The 24,179-nt window shown below is 44.7% G+C and overlaps 1 protein-coding gene across 1 annotated transcript in view; it reads left to right on the top strand.

Annotated features, from left to right (window-relative positions):
• Positions 1 to 22,775, top strand: part of MST1R (macrophage stimulating 1 receptor) — a 111,397-nt gene extending 88,622 nt beyond the window's left edge. Inside the window, exons 17-23 of the mRNA XM_068252954.1 lie at positions 429 to 626; positions 6,766 to 6,846; positions 9,702 to 9,883; positions 12,353 to 12,462; positions 15,216 to 15,381; positions 17,291 to 17,427; positions 19,744 to 22,775. Coding sequence (XP_068109055.1) covers positions 429 to 626; positions 6,766 to 6,846; positions 9,702 to 9,883; positions 12,353 to 12,462; positions 15,216 to 15,381; positions 17,291 to 17,427; positions 19,744 to 19,984 — 1,115 coding nt within the window. The 3' untranslated portion in view covers positions 19,985 to 22,775. The remainder of the gene's footprint in view (positions 1 to 428; positions 627 to 6,765; positions 6,847 to 9,701; positions 9,884 to 12,352; positions 12,463 to 15,215; positions 15,382 to 17,290; positions 17,428 to 19,743) is intronic.
• The last annotated feature ends 1,404 nt before the right edge of the window (positions 22,776 to 24,179 follow it).

Genomic DNA, 24,179 nt, shown 5'->3' with positions numbered 1-24,179 from the left:
CCAGTACAGTCTACCTTTCTTTTGTTAGAGTTGATGTACATGTAAAGGTCCGTACACACGCCGGACTGGAGGCAACGACGGGTCCGTCGTTGCCTCCCGCTGGGTGGGCGTGCCAACGACAGTCCGGCGTGTGTACGCACTGTCGGCGGACTGATACGGCTGTTTCTGAGCGATCCGCCGGGCTGATCGCTCAGAAACAGCCGTATCAGTCCGCCGACAGTGCGTACACACGCCGGACTGTCGTTGGCACGCCCACCCAGCGGGAGGCAGCGACGGACCCGTCGTTGCCTCCAGTCCGGCGTGTGTACGGACCTTAAAACTTCTTTGGGTTATCCTTAACGATTTGATTTTCAGCTTCAATCTTAGCCAGGCTTGACCTCTTCTCCTATACAGATATTCCTCCTGACCTCTCCTCTCCTCCCATACAGATATCCCAAGCAGTAGCTCTGGCGGGGTGCCTTACCCTGGTGTTATTTACACAGGTGGCAGTATTAGTACAAGTTCCATGCCACTTCTTATAACCAATGTATTGGACAACCTGAGGCCAGAACTGTTGGATGAAGTGAAAGAGGTGCTGATTCCAGAGAACCGCCTGGTTACACACCGAGATCGCATTATCGGGAAAGGTGAGAAACGCCACTGTCCACTATTCTGTACACAGTCAGATGTGCAGGCTGAGGCATCAAATTTAAACCACATACAAATAAGTACGTTTCTTCCAGAGTAAAATGAGCCATAAATTAATTTTCTCCTATGTTGCTGTCACTTACAGTAGGTAGTAGAAATCTGACATTACCGACAGGTTTTGGACTAGTCCATCTCTTCATAGGGGATTCTCAGCATGGCCTTTAGTTAAAAAGACACTCCCTGAAAATGATTAACACAAATATGCTGGCCAGCCTCCCTGCTCACTGCACACTATTTTGGCAGTTGGACGGAGCAACTGCCATTCACTAAGTGCTTTTAAAAATAAAGAAAACCCTGAGAACCCCCCTATGAGAAGATGGGCTAGTCCAAAATCTGTCGGTAATGTCAGATTTCTACTACCTACTGTAAGTGACAGCAACATAGGAGAAAATTAATTTATGGCTCATTTTACTCTGGAAGAAACGTACTTATTTGTATGTGGTTTAAATTTTAAGATTTTCGCGACAGTTCCTAAGTACTTCTTCAGAAATCTCCTCCCCCTTTAGCCTCTGTAGTAAATACATTAGTGATGCCTCAGCCTGCACATCTGACAGCAACATAGGAGACAAGTAATTTATGGCTCATTGTACTCTGGAAGAAATGTACTTATTTGTATGTGTTTTAAGATTTTTGCGACAGTTCCTAAAGCAGACCTGAACGCAGAAATTCCTCTCTGCTTTAAAAGATACGCAACAGCAGAATAACCTTTAAAGAAAAACATTTCTTTGTTACAGCTGATACAAATGCTACAATAAATCGGCACTGTTTCTATTTCCTGAGGCAGACCTATTGTTAACATGCTGTGCTTTCAAAGGAGCTTATCTGCCATGGCAGTAAGGTGACACGGAGAGATCAAAGTACAACTTCTGATTAGTCACAGATGAAGGGGAATTAGACAGTAAACTCTCTAAATACATACAGGGTACATTTCTCTGTTTTCCTTCTTTCCTGTGCAAAAGTTCAGGTCCACTTTAAGCCCACGCCAGTATTTTCTGCTCCGCCTCTTTATCTGAGGAGCACAAAGCCATAACAGACTGTGGTAGAAACGTGTCACGATAGTTTCTGAGAGCACAATAAGACACCGGAACCTTCCGATTGGAGAACTACCTCAGGCAGTGTGGGCCTCATTTACTAAAGGGACCTACAATATATTTCATAAGAAATCCAGCAAACGGAACTGAAACAATTAAAAACTGGCTGCTATTAAGCGGTTAGGATATGCATCTACCATGAAGGTTATATTAGATCACCGTGAGCAGGGGCCAGGCACCAAGCAGGCCAAGCACCCGCTTGGGGCCTCATGTTCTTAGGGGCTTCGGAGGCTCCGTGACGTCGTCGTGACTTCACACTGTTGTGCGCACTGAGCTGGCCGCGGCGTCTAATAGATGCTGCGCAAGTTCATAGCCCGCAGCCCCGCTTCAGCCTGCATAGTCTTCCGGCAGGCAGAGCAGGGAAGATGGAGTCCGAAGCCCTGTAATGGAGACTATTTGTGTCTCCAGTACAGGGCTTCGGGTGCTATCTTCCCGTAGCCCTGCTATTCCATTCAGCGCGGGAGACTGCAGGAGGATCGTCTGGGGAGCTGCGCGCCAGAGGCCGGTGCTCCAACCGGCTGGGAGAGGAGACTTCTGTCAGGTGAGTAAATTCTTTTTTTTTTTTTTTTTTGCAGGTGAAATGTTGCCCAAATTGCGTTTATTTTCTGCTGACATGTTGCCCAAATTGCATTAATTTTCTGCTGAAGTGTTGCCCAAATTGCGTTTGTTTTCTGCTGAAATGTTGCCCAAATTGCGTTTGTTTTCTGCTGACATGTTGCCCAAATTGCGTTTGTTTTCTGCTGAAATGTTGCCCACATTGGCTATCATTCATAAAGCGTTCCCACATGCGGAAATGCTAAAAACCGACTTTACCGAGCACTGAGCAAAATGTGTATTCATAAAGGCTGTTTCCGCATGCGAAGCTGACTTTTTGGAGCAGAGCGATAAATTACCGTATTGTGCGGTGATTTTATGCGGAAATGTAACAAAATGTAAATTCATAAAAATTAATGCAAGCGGTATGCGGACGGGGATTACCGCTCCTCTCGATATAGCGATAAGCATGCGGAGTACATGTAACTGAATGGGACAGACCTCCCAAGCAGCAGCAGAGAGAACACCGCATGGAGGGACTCGGCCAGCTTCTCCTGTTTCTGCATGCCTACCGACTGCCTAACGCTTGCCTATAGCAGGATATCTCCGCACTCCTATCGCAACTAGAAACATTTTTATGAATGACCACCCAGAAGGCTGAAATACCGATAACGGTGTTTCCCCGCACGGATTTACTCTACCGACAGCACTTTTATGAATGATAGCCTTTAGTGTTTGTTTTCTGGTGAAATGTTGCCCACATTGCGTTTATTTTCTGGTGTCTGGGGTAACTGTTGCTGCATTTAATGGGCATAGTTGGCTATATTTGCTGCTTTGGGGTTACGGTTACGCTCCGCCCATACAATGTCATGGCCACGCCCATTTTGCGGGGCACGTAGAACACCGCCCTCCACCCACTTTTTGCGGAATAGCCACTCCCTTTTTTCAGGCCACTTCCTGCAGTTTGCTTGGGGCCACAAAAACCTTAGCTGCACCCCTGACCGTGAGGAATTCTGAGAGGCTTGTGAGGTAGAGGTTGTTTGATTTTAATTACGGTACATGCAACAGCCACAAAAGGAGAATTAATTTATTTTTAAATAAATCCATGACAATCTGGATTTATTATTATTAAAAAAAAAAAAAAAAAAAAAAACCTCACTGTGGACATCTGTGTGAGACTGCAGTCCCACAGGTTCTGTTTTACTAACCATTCAGCATTCTCCACCATGATTTATTATGGCCATTGCAAACGGGGCTGTTGGTAGGCATAGGCAAACTAAGCCATTGCCCAAGGCACTCATTTCTGTCAGATGGAAGAGGCACCAAAGGACCATGACAAGTGGCAGGTTACACGATGGAAATTATGAGATGTAACTAAACCGTTCATGAGAGGTGCTATAACATCAAATTGCAGTAGTTTGTTAGAACAGGTCCCTAATCAGCCCAGAAATAGTAACTCAAAAGGAACCTAAGGTGAGAGACAGAGACAAATGGACATATATTTTCTTATACCAGTTGCCTGGCAGTCTTGCTGGTCAGTAGTGGCTGAATCACACGCCTGAAACAAGCATGCTGCTTGTCCAGTCTGACTTGAGTCAGAGACATCTGATCTGCATGCTTATTCGGGGTCTATGGCTAAAATGTTTAGAGGCAGTGAATCAGCAGGACAACCAGGCAATGTGCATTGTTTTAAAGGAAATAAATGTCAGCCTCTATATCCCTCTCACCTTGGGTTCACTTTAAATATCACAATAATGATCTTTCAGTATCTGTTAGTATGCCAAGGCATTAAGCCCAATCTACACAATACGATTCTTTGTGCGATTCAATTACCATTCTATTTAGGATCTGATTAAATCTGACATGTGCGATCAGGATTCGTTTGCAATGGCAAATCGAACTGAATCGAATCGAATCCCGATCGGACATGTCGGATTTAATTGGATCATAAAAAGAATCGTAATCAAATCGCACAAAGAATCGTATCGTGTAGATTGGGCTTTACTGTGGTGTCCTCATAGCATGGTGGTGAGGTGACAGGTGGTGACTGTGTATGTCCTGCCTAGGGGCTCTTACATGACCAGAAAGAGTTGTGCAATTATTTACCCTATAATATCTGGGGGGAAAACATACCAGATTTTCTGGGTCACTTATGATGAAGCCTGTGGAAATGCCTTGGGGCTCGTACACAGTCACAACTAACGTCACCCGTTGGGTTACAGGACCTGATCCCTTTGGATGACATCGCTGAGCCAGGCTGCACATATGCGTCTCAGCTATGTAGCTGACCACGTACTGTCTTGCTATGCAGGATGGCAAATGAGGGACGACAAGCAGTGCATGCATGACATGGGCATGGGAAACAGCGCGAACAATGGGATCAGTGTCACGGGAGTTGAGTGGATCCATCCAACGGATTCCTCACGGGTTGGGTGTCGGAGGTCGTCGGGTGGTCGTTATTGGCTTCCTCAGCTGACTTAAAGCACCCCTGACCTGGTTCCCTCCCCCCGATACTTTAATTATGTTTTGTTACTGGTGCTGTGTGACTATCGCATAGCACCATCCTCCCTCCTCCTGTGTCCCCTGTAGCCCCAGTTCTGCTCAGCAGTCGTAATCTTTGACTGAGGCAGAACGTCTAATATGTGTGGGGAGGAAGTGGCAGTTCTTCCTCCCCTCTGCTCGTTTATAATTCAGCCCCCTCCACTCGCTGCTATAGTTCCCCTTATTATTCTCTGCACATAGAGTAGAGGGGAGCTGCGCTGTGTGCGATCTTGTGGTATTTGAGGTCGGATATCCTTCTGACCTCAATAAACACAAGACCGCACACAGCGCAGCTCCCCTGCTCGCTGTGTGCAGTGCATTGATTCATATGGGGAACTATAGCCGTTAGTGGATGGGGGCAGGGCTAAGAACAGGGGGAGGGTAGGAAAGCTGCCACTTCCTCCTCACACATATTTGTTAAAACGGGGTCGCAGGGGGCGCTGGAGGGGGGAGGATGGTGCTATGTGCTAGTCACACAGCACCAGGAGCAAAATATATTAAAAGTATCTGGACCAGTTCAGGGGTACTTTAAGTCAGGCCGTGGGTACAAGACTTTTGGAAATCAGGCCCTATGCATTTACCAATCAGTCAATGGAAGCCAATGCTGGAAAACAATAGAGCAATCTTGGATAATTTGTAATCTGTGTGTATTCGTGTAAAAGGATTTGGGATTAGAATGCCAGACACCTTCTAATGGAATGTTTATATCCTTGGACATTTGAATTTGAGCTCTTTGGGTGACTGGGATTTATGTGTCCACTTCTTTGCTTCCAGTAAAGTGCTACTAAAATACATTGGAAATGAAGACCTTAGTATAATAACTTATGAAAATAAACTTATGAGATAATGATTTGTATGTGTAGCACAGCTAAGAAATAGAACATTAATAGCAAAGAAACAAGTCATATATTGGCCTCAATTCACTTAGCTTATCTCCTGTCTTTAGTAACATTTCTAGAGTTGTTACCATGGTGATAAGGCATGTCGTATTCAGGAAACATTTTACCTCAGGCAAACCTAAAGTTAACTCTTCTGTCTTTAAGTTAACTCTTCAATCCTTAAAATAACTCCAGAGTTAAAAAAAACAGGCTGTTTATTAACTGCGTGTGAAAATAACTACAGAGGAGGTAAATTAGGGATTAAGAGATAAGATAACTCTCTCACTGTGTGGAGGTAAGTTTTCTCTTGCCTTATTATCTCCAGCATGATCTTAGTGAATTGAGGCCATTGTTTCCAGTACAAGAAGAGTTAAGAAACTTCAGTTGTTATTCATGCAAAAGAGCTTCTCTGAGCTCCACTACCAAATTGGTCTCTGTTCTCTGGAGCACTATACAACAAAAACAGTGACAGACAGCTTCAGATAAGGTTCAGTGAGAAGAGCAGTTCAAAGGGTCATTAGCTCTGTGAAACACACTCTGTATTTTAAACTATAAGACAGAACAAACTGCAAATATGACAATATGATACAATGCTATAAAAAACCACTATATAACTAAAAAATAAAAATAAGGGACTCATTTCTTTGCTACTAATCTTCTAGTAATTATCCGTACTACACTTCAGTGTCACTTTAAGTGGGACCTGAAGTGAGTCATATGCAGGCTGCCGTATTTACTTTTAAACCATACCAATTGCAGCAGTCCTGCTGATCGCTGGTTGCAGTACTAACTGACTCATACACCTGAAACAAGTATACAGCTAATGTGTGCAAAAGATCTGATCAGCTGCATGCTTGTTCAGGGGCTATGGCTGTAAGAATAGGGGCAGAGGATCAGCAGGACAGCCAGGAAATTTGCTGTGTTTAAAAGTAAATGAATATGTCAGCCTCCATATCCCTCTCACTTTTAGCATGCTTTAACCACTTCATGCCCTGGTTGTTTTGCTCAGCTTTCCACTCTTGCTTTCCCCACAGGGCATTTTGGGAGTGTGTACCATGGAGCCTACACAGAGGAAGATGGGCGAGAGATGCACTGCGCAGTGAAATCCCTTAACAGTGAGCACATTGATTGGGGTCTTGTGGTGACATAGTGGCACGGGGTGCCAATATAGGGTACTGTAGCTACGGGCTCTGTAGTGATCTGTCTCTTAGCCAGACCGGAGTGCAGCCACATTAAATGATTTTGAGGATACCGAAGACCAACAATCAGTAGCCATGCAATAGAATGCTTGAGTGGTATAACTTACCATATTAAGCTTGCATTACAACAAACATTATTTTATCCAGTAGCATAGAAAAGTGATATACTTACGTCTTGGTTTATCTGATGGGTGGATTATAGTGATGCACAATTAGCAGACCAGCTGTCTATGCCTCAGTGATAACGGAGATCCCATTAGAGGTTATTAAATATGGATGATATATGAGAAGTTTTATCTCCTGCTGATGAAATTGACAACTATAGGCCGAGACAATGGGAAATAAAATATGTATTAGCTAATATGTATCAGCTGTCACAGGCAGGGGCATAATAATAGCCCCTGCGACCACTGGGGGGGGGGGCTGTGGGGGCCCATTCCTTCCCCCTCTACCCACATTTAGAGTAGCACAGGTAGTGGAGTAAAGTTTACCTGCTCCAGCACTGTGTCTCTCCTCCATATATCACACCCACACACTTCTGCTGCCATTTGCTGGCTCCCGATCACATGACCGATGCGAGTCATGTGATCGGGAGCTGGTGAATGGCAACTGAGAGTGTGCGGCTGTGATGCATAAAATAGACCCACAACACTGGAGCAGGTAAATATTACTCTGGTCCCTGTGCTATTCTGCATGGGTATTGGGGCAAGTGTGTCTGTCTGTCTGTGGGGGGAATTGGTTATGACGGGGAGAAGTTTGGATTCCAGGAGGCCCCATGACAATTTATCAGGGGGGCTTTATGGGCTGCTGTAACACCACTAGTCAGAGGTCATTAATAAAGCTAGAAAAGGGAAATAAGTTAAAGAGATTGGATAAAGTAGATCGGATGGAAGTCCTCTGTAAGCAAGGTGACAGCAGTAGTTGTGCTACATATAATATTCCCTACTTAAAGGATACCTGTAACTACAAGGGTGAAAAAAGTTATACTCGCCTAGGAAGACGGTAGGCTCTGGATCCCATAGCCTTCCAGGTCCTTTCTGCGTTTCCACTACCGGGCCCCCGTTCATATCTCCCGCCAGGTGCATCTTCGGATTTCCTCAGTAGAGTACAGAAGCACTCCGATCTCCGAATACTTCTGAAGATGAGCAGCTCTGTGCTGTGCACACCAGACCTGAGTTCTTCCATAGCCTTCCAAGGAGACCCAATGGCTTCTTCAACATTAAAGCTGGATGCAGGAATACTGGGCCCGGCGGTAAAATTAGGGGATGCAGAGAGGTCTGGGAAGGCTCTAAGGGATCTACAGCCTTCCCTCTTCTTAGGTGAGTATCTAAAGGTGGCCACTAACGATCCAATTTCTAGCTAAAAATCGTTTGAGCAATCAGAAATTCTGATCGGAAGTGAAATTGTTCACTACACCACCAACGAACCAATCTTTGCTTCCTATCTATCACAACCAACAATAAAATCCAAATTTTGGTTTAATGAAAATCCAGTCGAACGACTATTTTTATAATAGTTTGTAATCGATTGTGCCCATCAACAGAGATTATTTACAACCAATCCAATCAGAATTTCTGATCGCTCGAACAATTTTTCACTAGAAATTGAACCATTAGTGGCCACCTTAACTTTTTTCATCCTGGTGGTTATAAGAAGGTATTTGCAATATTTCAACTTTAAGTGAACCAAAAAGATCTCCCATAATGCATCACTGCTGGACATAGAACTAGTTTCTTTATGCTCCTAAAAGGCAGGCACATTTCCAGAACCGCTGGTGTATAGTGAGTGGTCCAATAGCTTATACATTTTACAGAGCCACAACAATCCAACATGGGCACAGCTTACAGACTCCTCATCTGTGGATGGCATGGATTGATATTGCTTTATGACATAGGCTGTAGACCAGTACTATGGAATACCTATCATGATGGTCTTGAAAAGTATATAGTAATTTTGGAGGCGTTTGTCATGGATCTTGTGGAAATTGTATTATGATGGTTGAATTGGAGATAAAGTAGAACAGCCTAGATGGGGGTTCTGTGAGGAGTACATGTAATTAAGACGCCAGGAAATTTGGGCGCAGGGTGAAGCCGTAGAACAGCTCACCCTGCTCCTGCAGAAGTCCTGGCAGCGTTAATTACTATTCCCCCTCAAGACCGCCGTGGACTCTGGGGTAAACCTAATTTAGCTGCCAGGTATTGCTGGCAGCCGAATGACGCTGTTTTTATTGTAATTTGGGCTCCGTCTCCTGACAGCATCCAAATAATTACTGCCTGAGCACTGCTGCAAATTACTGCCTGAGCACCGCCATAGGCTGTTATGCAGTAATTCCCATTACAGCCTATGGCGGCGCCTGGTTGCTATGCTGTTTTCACCTGACTCGCTTTTGTAAAGAAAGGGATTGTTGGGTTGGTTAGTATATAATTTCAGAGATGTTGTAGGTCGATCCCTTTTACTCTTCTAGTAGTGATGGTCGTGTCTAGGAGAACCTATGGAGAAGCATGTGATTTGTTTGATCAGCTGATACATTTGAAAAGCTCCAATTTGCTGTTACCAGAAACTGCTTTTAGCACATGATCATAATTAGCAAATCGGAGACTTGCATATCAGCGCTGCGTAATATGTTGGCGCTTTATAAATACAATAAATAATAATAATAATAATAATATCTATCATCTGACTAAACTGATCGCAGTTTCTCCATGAGTTCTCCTAGACATGACCATCACTGTCTACTACAGCATACTAATCCCTGTGTCTCCTCTCCTCAGGGATAACTGATGTGGAGGAGGTTGAGGAATTCCTCCGTGAAGGAATCCTAATGAAGAGCTTTCACCACCCACACGTACTGTCGCTTATTGGAATATTTTTGCCACGGGACGGTCTTCCGTTGGTGGTCCTTCCATACATGTCGCATGGGGACCTGAGACACTTCATCCGCAGCGAGGACCGAGTAAGTCCACATTGGAACGCCTTCTTGACTTATTCATTTGAAGGATCAGAAAACAGATTTAGTTCCTCGAGGGCCCTGTTCTGGGACATCTTCCATTTCCTTCTTTTATTCCTTTCTATGCTCTGTTATTGTACATTCGGTGTTGGTGTGAGCCGGTGAGGTAGGAAGTAACATAACCCTGCTGGTAGTGACTCCACTGGCTGCAATAATGGATAAATCTTGTAACTGCGTTTCGAAAAAATGAAGCGTTTATTTCATAACTACAAGAGATATTACAAGAAAATCCATGATGAGCCCTGGGGACTCTGGACAATAGAAGCATGCACAGTCCCAGCTTCCTCCTCTCTTTCAGAGACACTTGTGTCTCCTCATGATTGATGGATGATCTTAGCCACCTATTGTTAAGAGGAAAAGTGTACGGAATGTTTCTGGTTCGGTATAGTTGCTGAACTGATAGACATCACTATACGTGCGCATAAAGGTGAGACTGGGAGCCTCATTAATCTCCACAGAGAATTTCTCTCCACTACGGATGGTGCCATCAGAAAGGAATCATTGTGTCTTCTGAAGACTCTGCAGAGATGACTCCTTTGTGTTGAGTAGAAGTAATGAGGAATAGTTTGTTCTGAAATAGTGGTAGACACTTGGAAACAATCCCCAGAAGATGGTGGCGGAGTCAGCTTTATAGTGTTATATCTCGTCTAAGATAAAGATCTCCCTATCTCACCTGCATCACTGGACTGTCAGTCCGGTAGTTTAATTCTGCCATATCACAAATACCGAGCTGTGGGTCGCCGTTCAAAGGGTGCTCTAACTGTGGTGCTATAACTCCAGCTGTGGAATAGGCCACAAAATGGGGGACTTCTGTGTGTGTAACCCAGCTACTGTTTGGGGTCAGTTTATCTGGGATGGTGTGGTGGCCATGGTGTTCTTCCTTTATGGGCAAAGTAAAGGAATACACTCATTTTAGAATTTTCTTAAGCAAAACAATTGTATTTTGTGTTGAGCTTTTTTTTTTCTTTGTCTTTTTAGTGATTGAACACTAAGCTTTGTTTTTTTAACCATGCAAAGGAGAAAGGTAAGAATAGGTATCGATAGGGTGGCTTACTTTAATGGGGTTGATGTATACTTGGCACGAGTAAAGTTTTCAAATGAGACTGCACACCAAATATACACTTGTCCATTATCTCTCTACAACAGCTCCTGTACTAATGAAGGCCTAATCTGTTTTTATGACCACTTCACTTTTACAGTGGTACTGACTGGGATTTCAGCAACAAACGAAATGCTTTCTGCTGAAGACACAAGTAGCAGGCTAAAAAAGCATAGTGCGGACAATGCCAGCAATATGGCCGCTCTCATGAGGCTAAAAGAAAAAGGCTATGGGAAAAGTAACATAAAAAAAAAAAAACATACTGTGGTTAGCATCCAATATGGCGTGTACTCAACCCAGGTATCCAGGAGCCTTGATGGGGATTTCCACACTGCAGGGATTCTTGCGCTCTCTCTCAGAGGGGTTGATAACATGAAAACATTTTAAAGGACACCTGAAGTGCAAGGGATATGGAGGCTGCCATTATTATTTCCTTCTAAACCATACCAGTTGCCTGGCTGTCCTGCTGATCTTTCATGCATCAGTAGTGTCTGAATCACATACACCTGAGACAAAACCTGCATCTAATCCAGTCAAACTTATATTTCAGCATCTGATATGCATATTTGTTGAGTGTCTTAATGGTAGGTACACACCATACAATTTTCTGGCAAATTTACCTGCCAGATTGATTATTTCCAACATGTCCGATCTGAATATCAATTGATTTTTTTTTTTCTGATTTTACGATTTTAATTGTTTTTCCGATCGATTTTCGTTCAGTTCTATGAAATTCGATCGAAAAACTATTTAAAAAACTCGATCGAAATTTAGATCAGACATGTTGGAAATAATCGATCTGGCAGATTTAAATCTGCCAGAAAATTGTATGGTGTGTACCTAGCATAAAGAATTGAAGGCAGTGGATCAGCAGGACAGCCGAACAACTGGTATTATTAAAAGAAAATAAATATGGCAGCCTCCATAGCCCCCTTTCTTCAGGTGTGCTTTCACAAAGCATTTGTCCACTATTTGGATATGCAGTGCAGGTGGCAGCTTGTCCTCTGCAGGTGACTCCATAGCTTGGTGAGTAACTTGCTTCCTCAGAGCAGCTCCCCTGATGGAGGTGAGCTGATGGTCTCCAGGATAAGACAAGAGCTAAAAGCCTTCTGCAGTGTGCAGTCTCTCTTGGTCTATTTTGCTAACTGTCATTATGGTAAAGTGTTTTACAACCCATTAATAATACTGTGTGGGCACCCAGATCATGCTGTAATGTCTCCGAGCATAACCTTCTGTAGAACGGGCACTGCTGAGGGGACTATAGGATTGGTTTGGGACCTACTTCTGACTTAATCTGGTCTCTTTTCTGCCCACAGAACCCCACAGTAAAGGACCTGGTCGGGTTTGGTCTGCAGGTTTCTCGGGGAATGGAATATTTGGCACACAGGAAGTTTGTCCATAGAGACCTGGCTGCACGGAACTGCATGTAAGTGACTCGAGGATTGTGGTGGCTCTACATACCACACGCATGTGCGAATGTGTCACATAGCAAAACACACGCATCATTCATCAAAGGGGAAAAATAATTCTTGTTGGTCTATGATTTGAACAACTCATCCACATGGGCTCGTTCACCCTCAGTATGCCATTCAGCTCAGTATAGTGGTTTGCTTTAGAGTCTAGAGTAGACTCTAGACAAATAACATTTTCTGACTGAAAGAATCCAGAATTATCCAGCAGTAACACTCGCTTATTGAAGGTCCGATCAGTGTAATTATTGGCATTTGATGGCAGAGGGCCAGATTATTATTGATTACACCAGTTAATCGCATTGATGTGACATGTATGTTCTAGGGGCTTATGTGATGTCATTTTGCTTCCAAATTCTTTGGGTCACATGTCCACAGTCAATGTGGCCACACGTTACAATTAAAAAAAAATAATATTTTTTTGATTCAACGAAACTCATAAAATTTTTCAGTTGATTGAAAATCGCCAGGATGTTGTTCCAGGTACCAAATCTGTATGTTCTAGATTGCCGCAATTTTGTAAAAAAATAAATCCTATAACACAAAAAAGTCGGTTGGTAGTGTTGTTGTTTGAACTGGGAACCTTAAAGGGACTCCGAGCAGTGCAGAAACTATGGAAAGATGCATATCATTTTAAAGCTCTCTTTCTCCTCTTTCCAATGATATATAAACCGCCGCCCTACGCCTTTTAGTTTTCGCTATTTTCGCGATTGAAATTGCCACGGCCGCGATTTCAATCGCGAAAATAAAGAAAACTAAAAGGCGTAGGGTGACGATTTAGGCAGAAAGAGGAGAAAGAGAGCTTTAAAATGATATCCATCTTTCCATAGTTACTTGTATTACACAGGACGACACTTTCCCCAGTGTCAGCAGCTCCATTCTGCAGAAAAAGTCGTCCTGTGTAATACAATGTAACTATGGCAAGATGCATATCATTTTAAAGCTCTCTTTCTCCTCTTTCTGGCGACACCTAAATCGTCGCCCTACGCCTTTTAGTTTTCTTTATTTTCGCGATTGAAATTGCGGCCGCGGCAATTTCAATCGCGAAAATAGCGAAAACTAAAAGGCGTAGGGCGGCGGTTTATATATCATTGGAAAGAGGAGAAAGAGAGCTTTAAAATGATATGCATCTTTCCATAGTTTCTGCACTGCTCGGAGTCCCTTTAAAGAGAACCTGAACTGAAAATAAAAAGTCAAAATAACCATACACAGGTCATACTTACCTCCTGTGTAGTAATCTTTCTCCTCTCCTGCGCCCCATTTGTCCATTGTGATCGATGGAATTCTCCGTCCTCCATTTTGAAAACGGCCATTACCCCATATCAGTTTCCTAGTCAGTACACTGTTAAACTGTAAAATCGCCCACCTGAGCCATAGGGAAACCTGGACATTGCCTTGCACATTCAGTTATAACTGAATATAGCTGCTGATATATAACTGACAGCAACTGGTATATTTCAGTTCTGACAAAATATTGTCAGAACTGGAAGGGATCACTGTAAGAAGAAAATGGTGATCTTCTGAGAGGAACTGGTGGTGAGGTTAGTACGTAATATTCATTTGCAGTTATGTCATGTGTTTTTTTTATATAATTTTACTCGCTTCAGGTTCCCTTTAAGAGACACTTTCAGCACTGGACAGCAGGATGGGATGCGCTCTATTTAGCTCTGATACTTCCTCCTTCCAGTTTGGAATCAGGAAGTATAAGAGCTATATGAAGCTCACCCCATCCCACTGTCTAGTGCTGAAATGGTGCTGAATGCAGCTGTTCGGGTTCCGAGCCATGTGGTCCTGAATTAGTCCACCAACACTATTGGTTGGGTTCATAAACCTTTCACTCAAAACTCAACTTCTGATCTCTTTGATTTTTAATATGAATACCTTTTTTTAATATGGATTTTTCAAAATTAAAGAAAACCTTTCGAGTTTAAATAAATAAAAAAAAATAGATAATTACCATGGGAGGATGAAGGTTCTGGATGCTTATGAGGCTTCCCAGTCTTCCTCGGCCAGCCCGATCCAGCACTAGCAGCTGCAAACAATTAAAAAGAATGATAACAGCTGAGGCCTGCCTGTGCAGACGCACTGACGGCTTTCTGCTCAGGCTCCTGTGGAAATAGCCAGGCTTGATCGGGTCTGCTCTATTGTGCAGGTGCACACGGCTTGTACCTGCGCAGTAGAGCAGACCCAATTGGGCTCGGCTATTTCTGCGGAAGCCCCACTAGTGTGCTAGACTTTCAGTGGTCGCCCCACTGGAACGGGGCTGAAGGGAAGGATGAGGGAAGCTGCTTTAGGATCCTGAGGTATTATTATTATTATTTCTATCTTTTTTAATACACATATAGACACACTTTTATAATTCTATCCTTTTTGTTGTTTGTTCAAACATTTAAAGTAAGTTTTTAGTATGTATGAAATTGTTACATACAATTTATTCAGGTTGAATACAATTTGACAATCTATCACACATCATTTAATTTTTGTTCTGAATTTTCAAACATGTCCAATGTATAAAAAAAAAACCAAAAAAAAAAACCTTAAAACTTGTTTTTTTTCCCAGTACAACTGATCTGTTGATGTTTTTATCGCATTGCCGCAAACTCAAACAGAAAAGTTGTATTGTGTGTGGCTTCCTTTACAGAAGCCCCTCAGATAGCCCCCAAGTTATTACCTGGCTACACTATGGCTGATGTGCGTTTGTGTGTTTTAGGCTGGATGAGGCGTATCGGGTGAAGGTGGCGGACTTCGGACTGGCTCGGGATGTGTTTGATAAGGAATACTACAGCGTGCGGCGCCACAAGAACGCCCGGCTGCCAGTGAAGTGGATGGCGCTGGAGAGTCTGCAGACTCAGAAATTCACCACCAAGAGTGACGTGGTGAGGAGACAATGATCATTGCAGAAAGCCTGCGAGTGGGATTCTGGCATTTGTATTACATTTTATGCTTTCCATGTGCCTGGCTGCCATGGAGACGGAACTCACAGACTGCATAGTTGTCCTGGATCAGTGCTTCTGAAAGGAACAGACACAGGAGACAGGCAGCGTGTTGTAAAGGCAGTTATGGCAGCTTCGAAATGGCCGACCTTCTGATTTCAGATTTACTAAAACTTGATACACACATCCAATTTTGATTGGTCAATGATTGCCCAGTTTTACCACTTTCATGTAGTATGAGTGATTACCGGCTCACAGTATTCAAAATATTTCGGCCTGCATATTACAGGGAGGTGGTAAAATTGGATGTGTGTATGGGCCTTAAAGGTGGCCATACATTAGGCGACTTGATGGACGATTGACTATCCGATTTGAATATTATCCGAATCAGATGAAAATCGGTGCTGCCAAGTGCATGCCCGATCCACAAGGTGACCAATCCACCCCCCTTGCACTATACATTACCTGTCCATGGCTGCCACTTGTCCTCCTCTGCCTCCGGGCGCTGTCCTCCATCCATACATGAGCCTCATGTGGTTGCCAGAGTAATGGGGCCGTGTGTCACATCAAACACATGCCCGCGTTACTCTGGCAACCACGTGCGTTGCATGTATGAATGATGGAGGCAGCGGAGGACAAGCGGCAGCCATGCACAGGAAATGTATAGTGCACTGGGGGGCACATTGCACGTTACAGGGGCAGCGGTTGCGGCGTATAAGGCCTATTCCGGGTTTCTATTTCAGCATGAAATTGATTGGGATTCGGCCTGTGGTAAATGGGCAGCCGACAGATCTCTTTGTAATCAGATTGGATTAGAGAGAGACTTGTCTCTTGGTGGAATTTGCCCATCATCGCTATGATTGTACGGGTACATTAAAAATGGACTTTTTTTGGGGGGGGGAAGGGGGGGGGTTTACAATTACTGTGATTTACATCCTCCCTCTTTGCAAAGTATCCCTACTAAAATGTTGAGGAGGGGTTCTGCCCCGCCCCCCCCCCGAAAAGGTAAAAGAGGCAACAGACCCCTTGCCTCCCATGGCTAAAGTGGGCACGGTAAATCAAACATAAATAAGACAATAGTGCTCTAGCCAAGGCTATAAATGTAGGTGGGGCACAGCAGTACATCAGCTGAGTCCTGGGACTTGAAAGAGACAGAAGCATCTCTTCTCTTACGTATAGAGATTGCCCTGAACACTTTTTTTTTTCTAGCAACATTAAAAATAAATAATATATTACGACACCTTACAATAGACACACACACACACACACACACTCACACACATACACACACACACACCCCTTTACTGGCAGATGATCTCTGCAGAATGTTTGTTTCTGAGAATCACATTACCTGGTCTCCCAGAATGCTCTGCGGGTGAGGATTCTGCAAATATAATCAGCCTAGGCTAAGCATCATTGGGAGGGTGGGGTTACATACAATATACAGCAATATGTAGATATAGGAAGTGGTTCTGATGCTGAAACCTGGAAAATTACTGTAAAAAATGTGTCCTGAATAATTTACTGCATTCACTATATGTCACTACAGCGCATCCTGATGGTAGATGGAAAAATAAATAAAGGTAGTATTTCAACAGATCCCCTTACCTAAGTGAGCATTGTTATTGGATCACCTCAATATAAAGGGGGAGACCAGATAGCATCCTCATAAGTCCCCTTCAGTGTATTTCTTCCACTGCTGGTTTACTTTAATTCGCTTGTGTACAGTCTGTTACCTGTATTGCATCGCAGTGACTGGGAAGGCATGCTGGTCTCCTACCAAGGAGGCAGGAGTGATACATTGCTGTAAACTGAATGATTGATCAGTACGTCTGACTATTCTTTTCCACAGTGGTCATTCGGGGTGCTGCTGTGGGAGCTGATGACTCGAGGCGCACCCCCGTATCCAGACGTGGACCCTTATGACATCACGCGATATCTGTTTAGGGGGCGACGCCTTCCACAACCCGAATTCTGTCCTGATCCTCTGTGAGTATCTCCCAAATGTCTCCTTTCTACAGGCATGCAGGGAAAGGTTCAGGGTTACAGTCACCGGCCTGTGACGCCACCCGTCCCTGCTCCATGCAACTTGTCCATCCGCAACTCTCGACCTCTGTATGACGTGTATGAAACGTGGTACGGAGTGGATGGAGATGTCGCATGGAGCAGGGAAAGGGGAGTCCTTTACAATACCCACCTCTGTGCCACTCTGCAGGGGGACAGGAGCGGGGGGGGGGGGGGGGCATGGAGATGGAGAGAGGAAGGATGTCAGCCCCCTCCCTACTTCTGCCGGGCACCCCAGTCCCCAAGCCCGCACCCTGCCTCTCCAGGCACAGCCTCCATGTAAACTCCGCCTGAAGCAGGTGCATCAGACTGCATCATCAGGCCCTGGTTAAGATTGTTTACCTCAGTTTGCGCGAACGCCATGTTCCGTTCCTGATTTTTCATCTTCGTTTAAGGCAATCCTCAGGCTGGCTGAGGGCCATGCCTCCATGTAACCATGGAAAGCGATGACAAAAGCTCCCACAGGTTTGTTTTTTTTTGGGGGGGGGGGGGGGGGTCAGATGCCCGTCTGAACTGGCCCTACTACTCTTAGCCATACACCTGGAACAAGCATGCAGATCAGGCACTTCCAACTGAAGTGTGACTGGATTACTGGATTAGCCTCGTGCCTGTTTCATGTATTTAATTCAGACACTACTGCAGCCAGAGACATCAGCAGAACTGCCAGGCAACTCCATATCCCTCTCACTTCAGGTATGCTTGAAATGGGTTGGCTGTAGCTTTGTGTAACCATCAGATGTTGCTGGATACAAGCAGTGCCTTTCCTTGCTGCAGGTCCCCTGTATGCTGTACAATGCAGAGCTGTCTTTGTTGAAAGTAATGAATTGAACAAAAGCCTTTTAAAACTCGGGGACTATCTTGACTGATTTTGAACAAAATAATTGTTTGAACATTGATCTGAAAAGCTGTTCTTTTCTCGCAGAGAGAATGGGTGGGGGGGGGGGGGGGGGGGGGGGGGGATGGGGCGAGCACAGTACGAAGCGGGGGGGAACGATTAATGTTCTCTTACTGATTCTTGGTCAGGGAAATTTCACACTGAGAATACATGGCATACTGTATGGCTAGTCTAGTATAAAGGTGGCCACGCATTTATAGATTTTGGGGCCTGATCGATCATCTCATTCGATAATTGTATGTAATCAGATGAAAATCTGCCCCAACATGTCTACCTGATCGATGATTCAATCGATTTTAGGGCAAAATCTGTCGAATAAATCGATTGGACATGCTGGGAAATCTTGATAATCAGACGTGGTCAGTTAGGTGCGTGGCTATAACAGCGTGTGATATTGCAACAACCCGGCCGCTGTACCCAAAATGTAAAATGTCTCTTCCTCCCCCTCCTTGTGCCCATGTCAGGCGTGAGCTTCTGAGTCGGAAGCCACTCGAATTTGTGATTAAAAGGAGGCTTAATTGCCTCAGGTGTGTGCATGGGAGACAAGGGGTTACTTACCCAGAAGTCAGTCGGCTTCTATGCGTATCACACGTCTCACACGCGGCCTATGGGACGCGTTGCACGACTCACTACTGCACACTTCCTCATTCAAGCCGGAAGGAGGAAGTGCGGCAGTGAGTCTTGGAATGCGTCCCATAGGCCGCGTGCGAGACGTGTGATACGCATAGAAACCGACTGACTTCTGGGTAAGTAACCCCTTGTCTCCCATGCACACACCTGAGGCAATTAAGCCTCATTTTAATCACAAATTTAAATGACTTAGCCTATGCCTACCCATGTGCAGTGCAAATTCTCGCCTATCCCGCTGACACATCTCCCGGCGCCTTCCCCGCCTTCACTTGTGTGTAGCACCTGTCGTGTGTGTGTGATGTCACATGCGCCTGATCTGGTGCACGCCCACCATAGCACACCCACCATGTGGTGTCACTTGCGGTAACAGTGGACACGGGTGATGGTGGATGAGGACGGGAGTCATGCCAGCGGGACAGGTGAGAATTTTACACTGAATCGGCACCAGGGGGATATTTTACACTTAGGGAAATGGGGGCAAGGGGGGGGGGGAGGGGTTGGCTAGGCGGAGCTAGTGTCACTAGGCCAAATTTAGAAATCAGTCTGCGGTTTTTGGGCAGGAAACAGATCTCTCGCCTATCAGATTTAATCAGAGAAAGATCTGGCTCACACCTGCCTGATGTATGGGGACCTTAAGGGTATGAACAGATATTTGGGCAATGATTCCTTATATTATCCTCCTGTATGTCTACTAACACCGCCTGTCTTCTCTGCAGCTACACGCTCATGCTGCAGTGCTGGAGCCCACATCCAGATGAACGCCCGACCTTCACCCAGCTAGTCACTGAGATGGAGGACATCTCCAACGCCCTGATGGGAGACCACTATATCAATCTGAATATCACCTATGTCAACCTGGACCGCGACCAGCCCTTCCCACCGGCACCCCCTGCCTCAGAGGACGAGCTAGACACAGAGGACGAATCATCTGATGAAGACCCTGAGAAAACCCTGTGAGTGCTGCTGGTGTCTACCACCAGGAGATTCCCAGGAATCACATTTTCTCCACCATTGTGGGGAAGGGGGCGTGTCCTCAGCAAACGGAACTGAACCATTATCAGTCCAGTAGCCCTGGAGCCACGATTCCCCCTTGATTTGGAATGTTCCATTTGCACAGTGTGGTGACACACACAAATTAAAAAATGGGACCAAAACAATGGAGCTAACCACTACAGCATAAGAGGGGAGCACTATGCACATGAAAAGAGGATAAACGGAACCGCTGATCAACTCCAAATGGACCAGAACCTTTTATAACCAAAGCAACAAACCGCTGGGAAAAATGTCACAGCTCTGTTGCTTCAGAGGCTGCGGAACATTTCTTAGCTGAGCTTATCAGGGAAATGTATTGAAAAAAAAACCAAGCTAATCACGGATACCACAAGAGCTATGAGGAGGCAGCGAGTGACTCAATGTGCAGAACAGCACCCGGAACTGAATCATCACGTCTGCAGTCATGGCTCCCTTAGTAAGTGAAGTCTACTGTGCGGTGTGGATGTCAGAATCTCACTGATAGGAACAGACAGAGATGCTAATAATTCCATTTTATGGCCGGGTCACACCGCCAGCTTCTCCCAGCGTTAAAGGGATACATAAGCCAACCACAAAAAAAGCAGTTTTACTTACCTGGGGTGTGCAGCCCCTGGCAGTCCTCCTGTTACTGCGCCACCCTTCCGCGACCCTCCGGCCAGCAGCGGTGACTCCCTGAAAGCTGGCAAGTTACTGTGCATGCGCTGCCTGAGCTGCATGCATCCTGATTGCGCTTCTGTCGCTGGGAGCATTCTGCACATGTGCTTTTCCTGTACTGCGCATGCACAGAATGCTGCCATGCATAGGAACGCAATGAGGAGGAGCGTGGCCAGCCAGCTTTGCAGGGGTCGCCGTTGCTGAGCAGAGGGCCGCAGAAGGACCGGTGGGCGCAGGGAGAGTCCAAGGGGTTGCAAGAAGCCCCAAGTAAGTTAAACATTTTTTTTCCCCTGACTTTACATTGCCTTTAAATGATGATTGTGGCGTTCTGCCCATTCAAGTAAATGTGCGGTGTCGGTACTGCCCAAGATCGCCAAGCACCATGCTTCCTCCTTCCTAACCAGCCAGGTGTCGCCGTTAGCTGCTAAATGCTTTTCTGCTGGCTAGTGAAAAAGCAAGACACTGCGAACCTTACAAGTTAATGTAATGCAAATAGTATGCAGCTAGGAATTGGGCCTATCATATTCACTTCCTGTGTTTGGATTGGCTTATTTCCAAGCTGCATAGTGTTTGCAATAAATTTGCACGCAAGCCTGAATTATTTGCATCCGATAGATCCTTGCTATACGTTAACCCAAAACAAAGTTCGCCTTTTATTGTCCAGTTTTTTTATTTTTTTTTGTGAGACCTCTAAGAAGCTGATCAGGACACACTGGCCTAGATTTATTATTGCTTAGTTGGTGGAAAGTGTTAGCTTACGTCTCCAGAGTCATATCCGACCATAATGAGGGATGCTAAGACATTACTGGATGTGCCTGTTTCCACTACACGCAGATTCTGCATGCAGAAAACTGACTCCAATGAATGTCTATGGGCCTGTTTCCACTGAACGCGATTTTTCTGATGCAGATTTCCCATAGGCATTCATTGGAGTCAGTTTTCTGCATGCAGAATCTGCGTGTAGTGGAAACAGGCCCTAGTCATGTGTATGCTCCCCCAGCAGGATTTTTTTTAATTTTAAATAAACAGAAGACTGTCTGCATTTGTTATGAACAGAACAATAATACGTTTCTAGTGTGGTACATGGAGGTGACTGCTATCACACAGCCTCTAATGCTCCAACCTTTCAGCGACACTGAAAATAGTTTTTTTATTACTTTTTGAAAAATGCCTTGCGTTCATGATGATTTTTTTTTGGCTTCAGTTTTGTCTGACTCGCAGTGGGTTCATACTGGAATCTGCATACTTCTGAATCGGTTACTCTGAAGCACTGAGGCAGAGGATCAGCAAGGCAGCCTAGCAAGCTGCAGTTTGGAGTAGAGATGGCAGCTTTCAGGTCTATCTCACTACAAGCTTTGTTTAACCACTTCACTTCACATTCCTGGGGTTTGACCCATTAAAGTACAACTGAAGTGAGAGGTATATGGAGGCTGCCATATTTATTTCCTTTAAAGCAATACCAGTTGCCTGACTATCCTGCTGATCCTCTGCCTCTAATACTTTTATCCACAGACCCTGAACAAGCATATGCAGATCAGGGGTTTCTGACATTATCATCTCTGACAAAATTAGCTGCATGCGTGTCCCAGGTGTTATTCAGACACTACTGCAGCCAGATAGATTAGCAGGGCTGCTAGGTAACTGATATTGTTTAAAAGGTTATAAATATGGCAGCCTCCATATACTTCTCACTTCAGTTGTTCATGATTACTGACAATTTTTGCATTTCAGCTGTGTTGCTGTAATACAGCAATAACTGTTTATTACTTATGCCATCAAAGTGATACATATATTTATTTTTTTCAGGAGAGTCTAGGTTTAAAGTCTAGAATTGTTTAATTTTTGCTTAGGCATTTCACAGGGAAACAATAGGTGTAAATGTAGAAAATACACTTTTTTTTTTAAATGTTTCACCCTTTGTTATTTTCACATGACAGGTGCCACAGTTATAAAACTCCTCAAAATATATTATTTGGCTTTTCTCGGTTAAAATGACTTGCTAGTTAACCAGTTCACATTCCACGGTTTTTACCCCTTAAAGGGAACCAGAGATGAAGCACCTTCATGTATTTTACCATATATATCAGTGGGAACATCAGAGAAAACGCCTACCATGCTCTCACTGTTTCATTATTTATTGTTCAGATTGCTTCTTAGCACCCCTGATAAAATCCCCGACTGAGCATTCAGTCTGGCTTTGTTCAGGAATCTTTATAGCGGAGTCTGTCTTCTGTGCTGTCTTTTCAAGCCCAAGCCTGCCCCCTTGTGGCTCTGCTTAGGAATCATTATAGCTGAGTCATTATAGCAAAGCCAGACTGAGGCTACTTGCACACCAAGACGTTGCGTTAGGTGCTACGTTAAGGTCGCATAACGTGCACCTAACAGAACGTATGGTGCTGCAAGTGAGGACGGTAGAGTGAGCCGCGTTAGGCGGCTCGATTCCTATAATGTCTCCCAAAGTGGCGCTGATTGGCCAGCGGGACTACGTGATGCAGAGCGAGACACTCTGCATCACGTGGTCCCGCCGGCCAATCAGCGGCCGCCAGTGCAGTGAATATTAAGTAGCCATGTGCGCGGCTACTGTAGCTGGCTCTCCCCGCCTCCTCTCCGCCTCCCACTGCGCATGTGCAAACAGTCTAAACCGGCTATAGCCGCTGTAACGCCGTAGCATGCTGCACTTTCCGGAGAACGTGCAGCGTTACATGTAACGCAACGGGGGCTGTGTGAACAGTCCACTTGTGTTACATTGCTGTGCGTTGGGGGAGCGTTACAGCAGCCTGAATGCTCAGATGGGGATTTTATCTGGGCTGATAAAAAGAAATCTGAACAGCAAATAATGATGCAGAGAGCAGGGAATGTGTTTTCTCTAATGTTCCCACTGATATATATGGTAAAACACATAAGGGTGCTTCGTCTCTGGTTCTCTTTAAGATTCCTGTTGTTTTTGACACTTTAGCTATGTAGTATTTATACAGCAGTAACTTTTTAACTATTTATGCCATCTTAGTGATATATATCTTGTTTTTTCCAGTACAATCTAGGCTTTTTTTGGGTAATATTTTTCTTCCAAAACTATTTTATTTTATAGTCATTTTATGGGGAAAAGTTAAGCATAAATGCAGAAAAACACAATTTTTTCATTCTTCACCCTTCCTAATTTTGACATGACACATCCGGTAGTTATAAAACACATAAAATGAATTGTTTGGCCCTTCCCGGTTAAAACGATACCCCATATGCCACATTTTATTACTAGTTGAGCATGTGGCGGACAGTTATCCCTAGCCTGTGCGTTTGTGGCGATCGGATGCGTTTGCTAGGGAGACAGTTGGGGCGCCATAGTGCTGTACAGATGCATCGCTAGGCAGTGGCAGAGCGATACATCTGTAGAGCACTTTCGCCCTAGTGATCGCATCCGATTGATACAGGCAGTAGTTAGTTTATAAACCGGTTTAGGTATTGCAGG

The sequence above is a fragment of the Hyperolius riggenbachi genome, chromosome 9 (assembly GCF_040937935.1).
Source record: "Hyperolius riggenbachi isolate aHypRig1 chromosome 9, aHypRig1.pri, whole genome shotgun sequence".
Classification (NCBI taxonomy): Eukaryota; Metazoa; Chordata; class Amphibia; order Anura; family Hyperoliidae; genus Hyperolius; species Hyperolius riggenbachi.
Note: the sequence above shows the minus strand (reverse complement) of the source record. Positions and strands in the feature narration are given on the sequence as shown.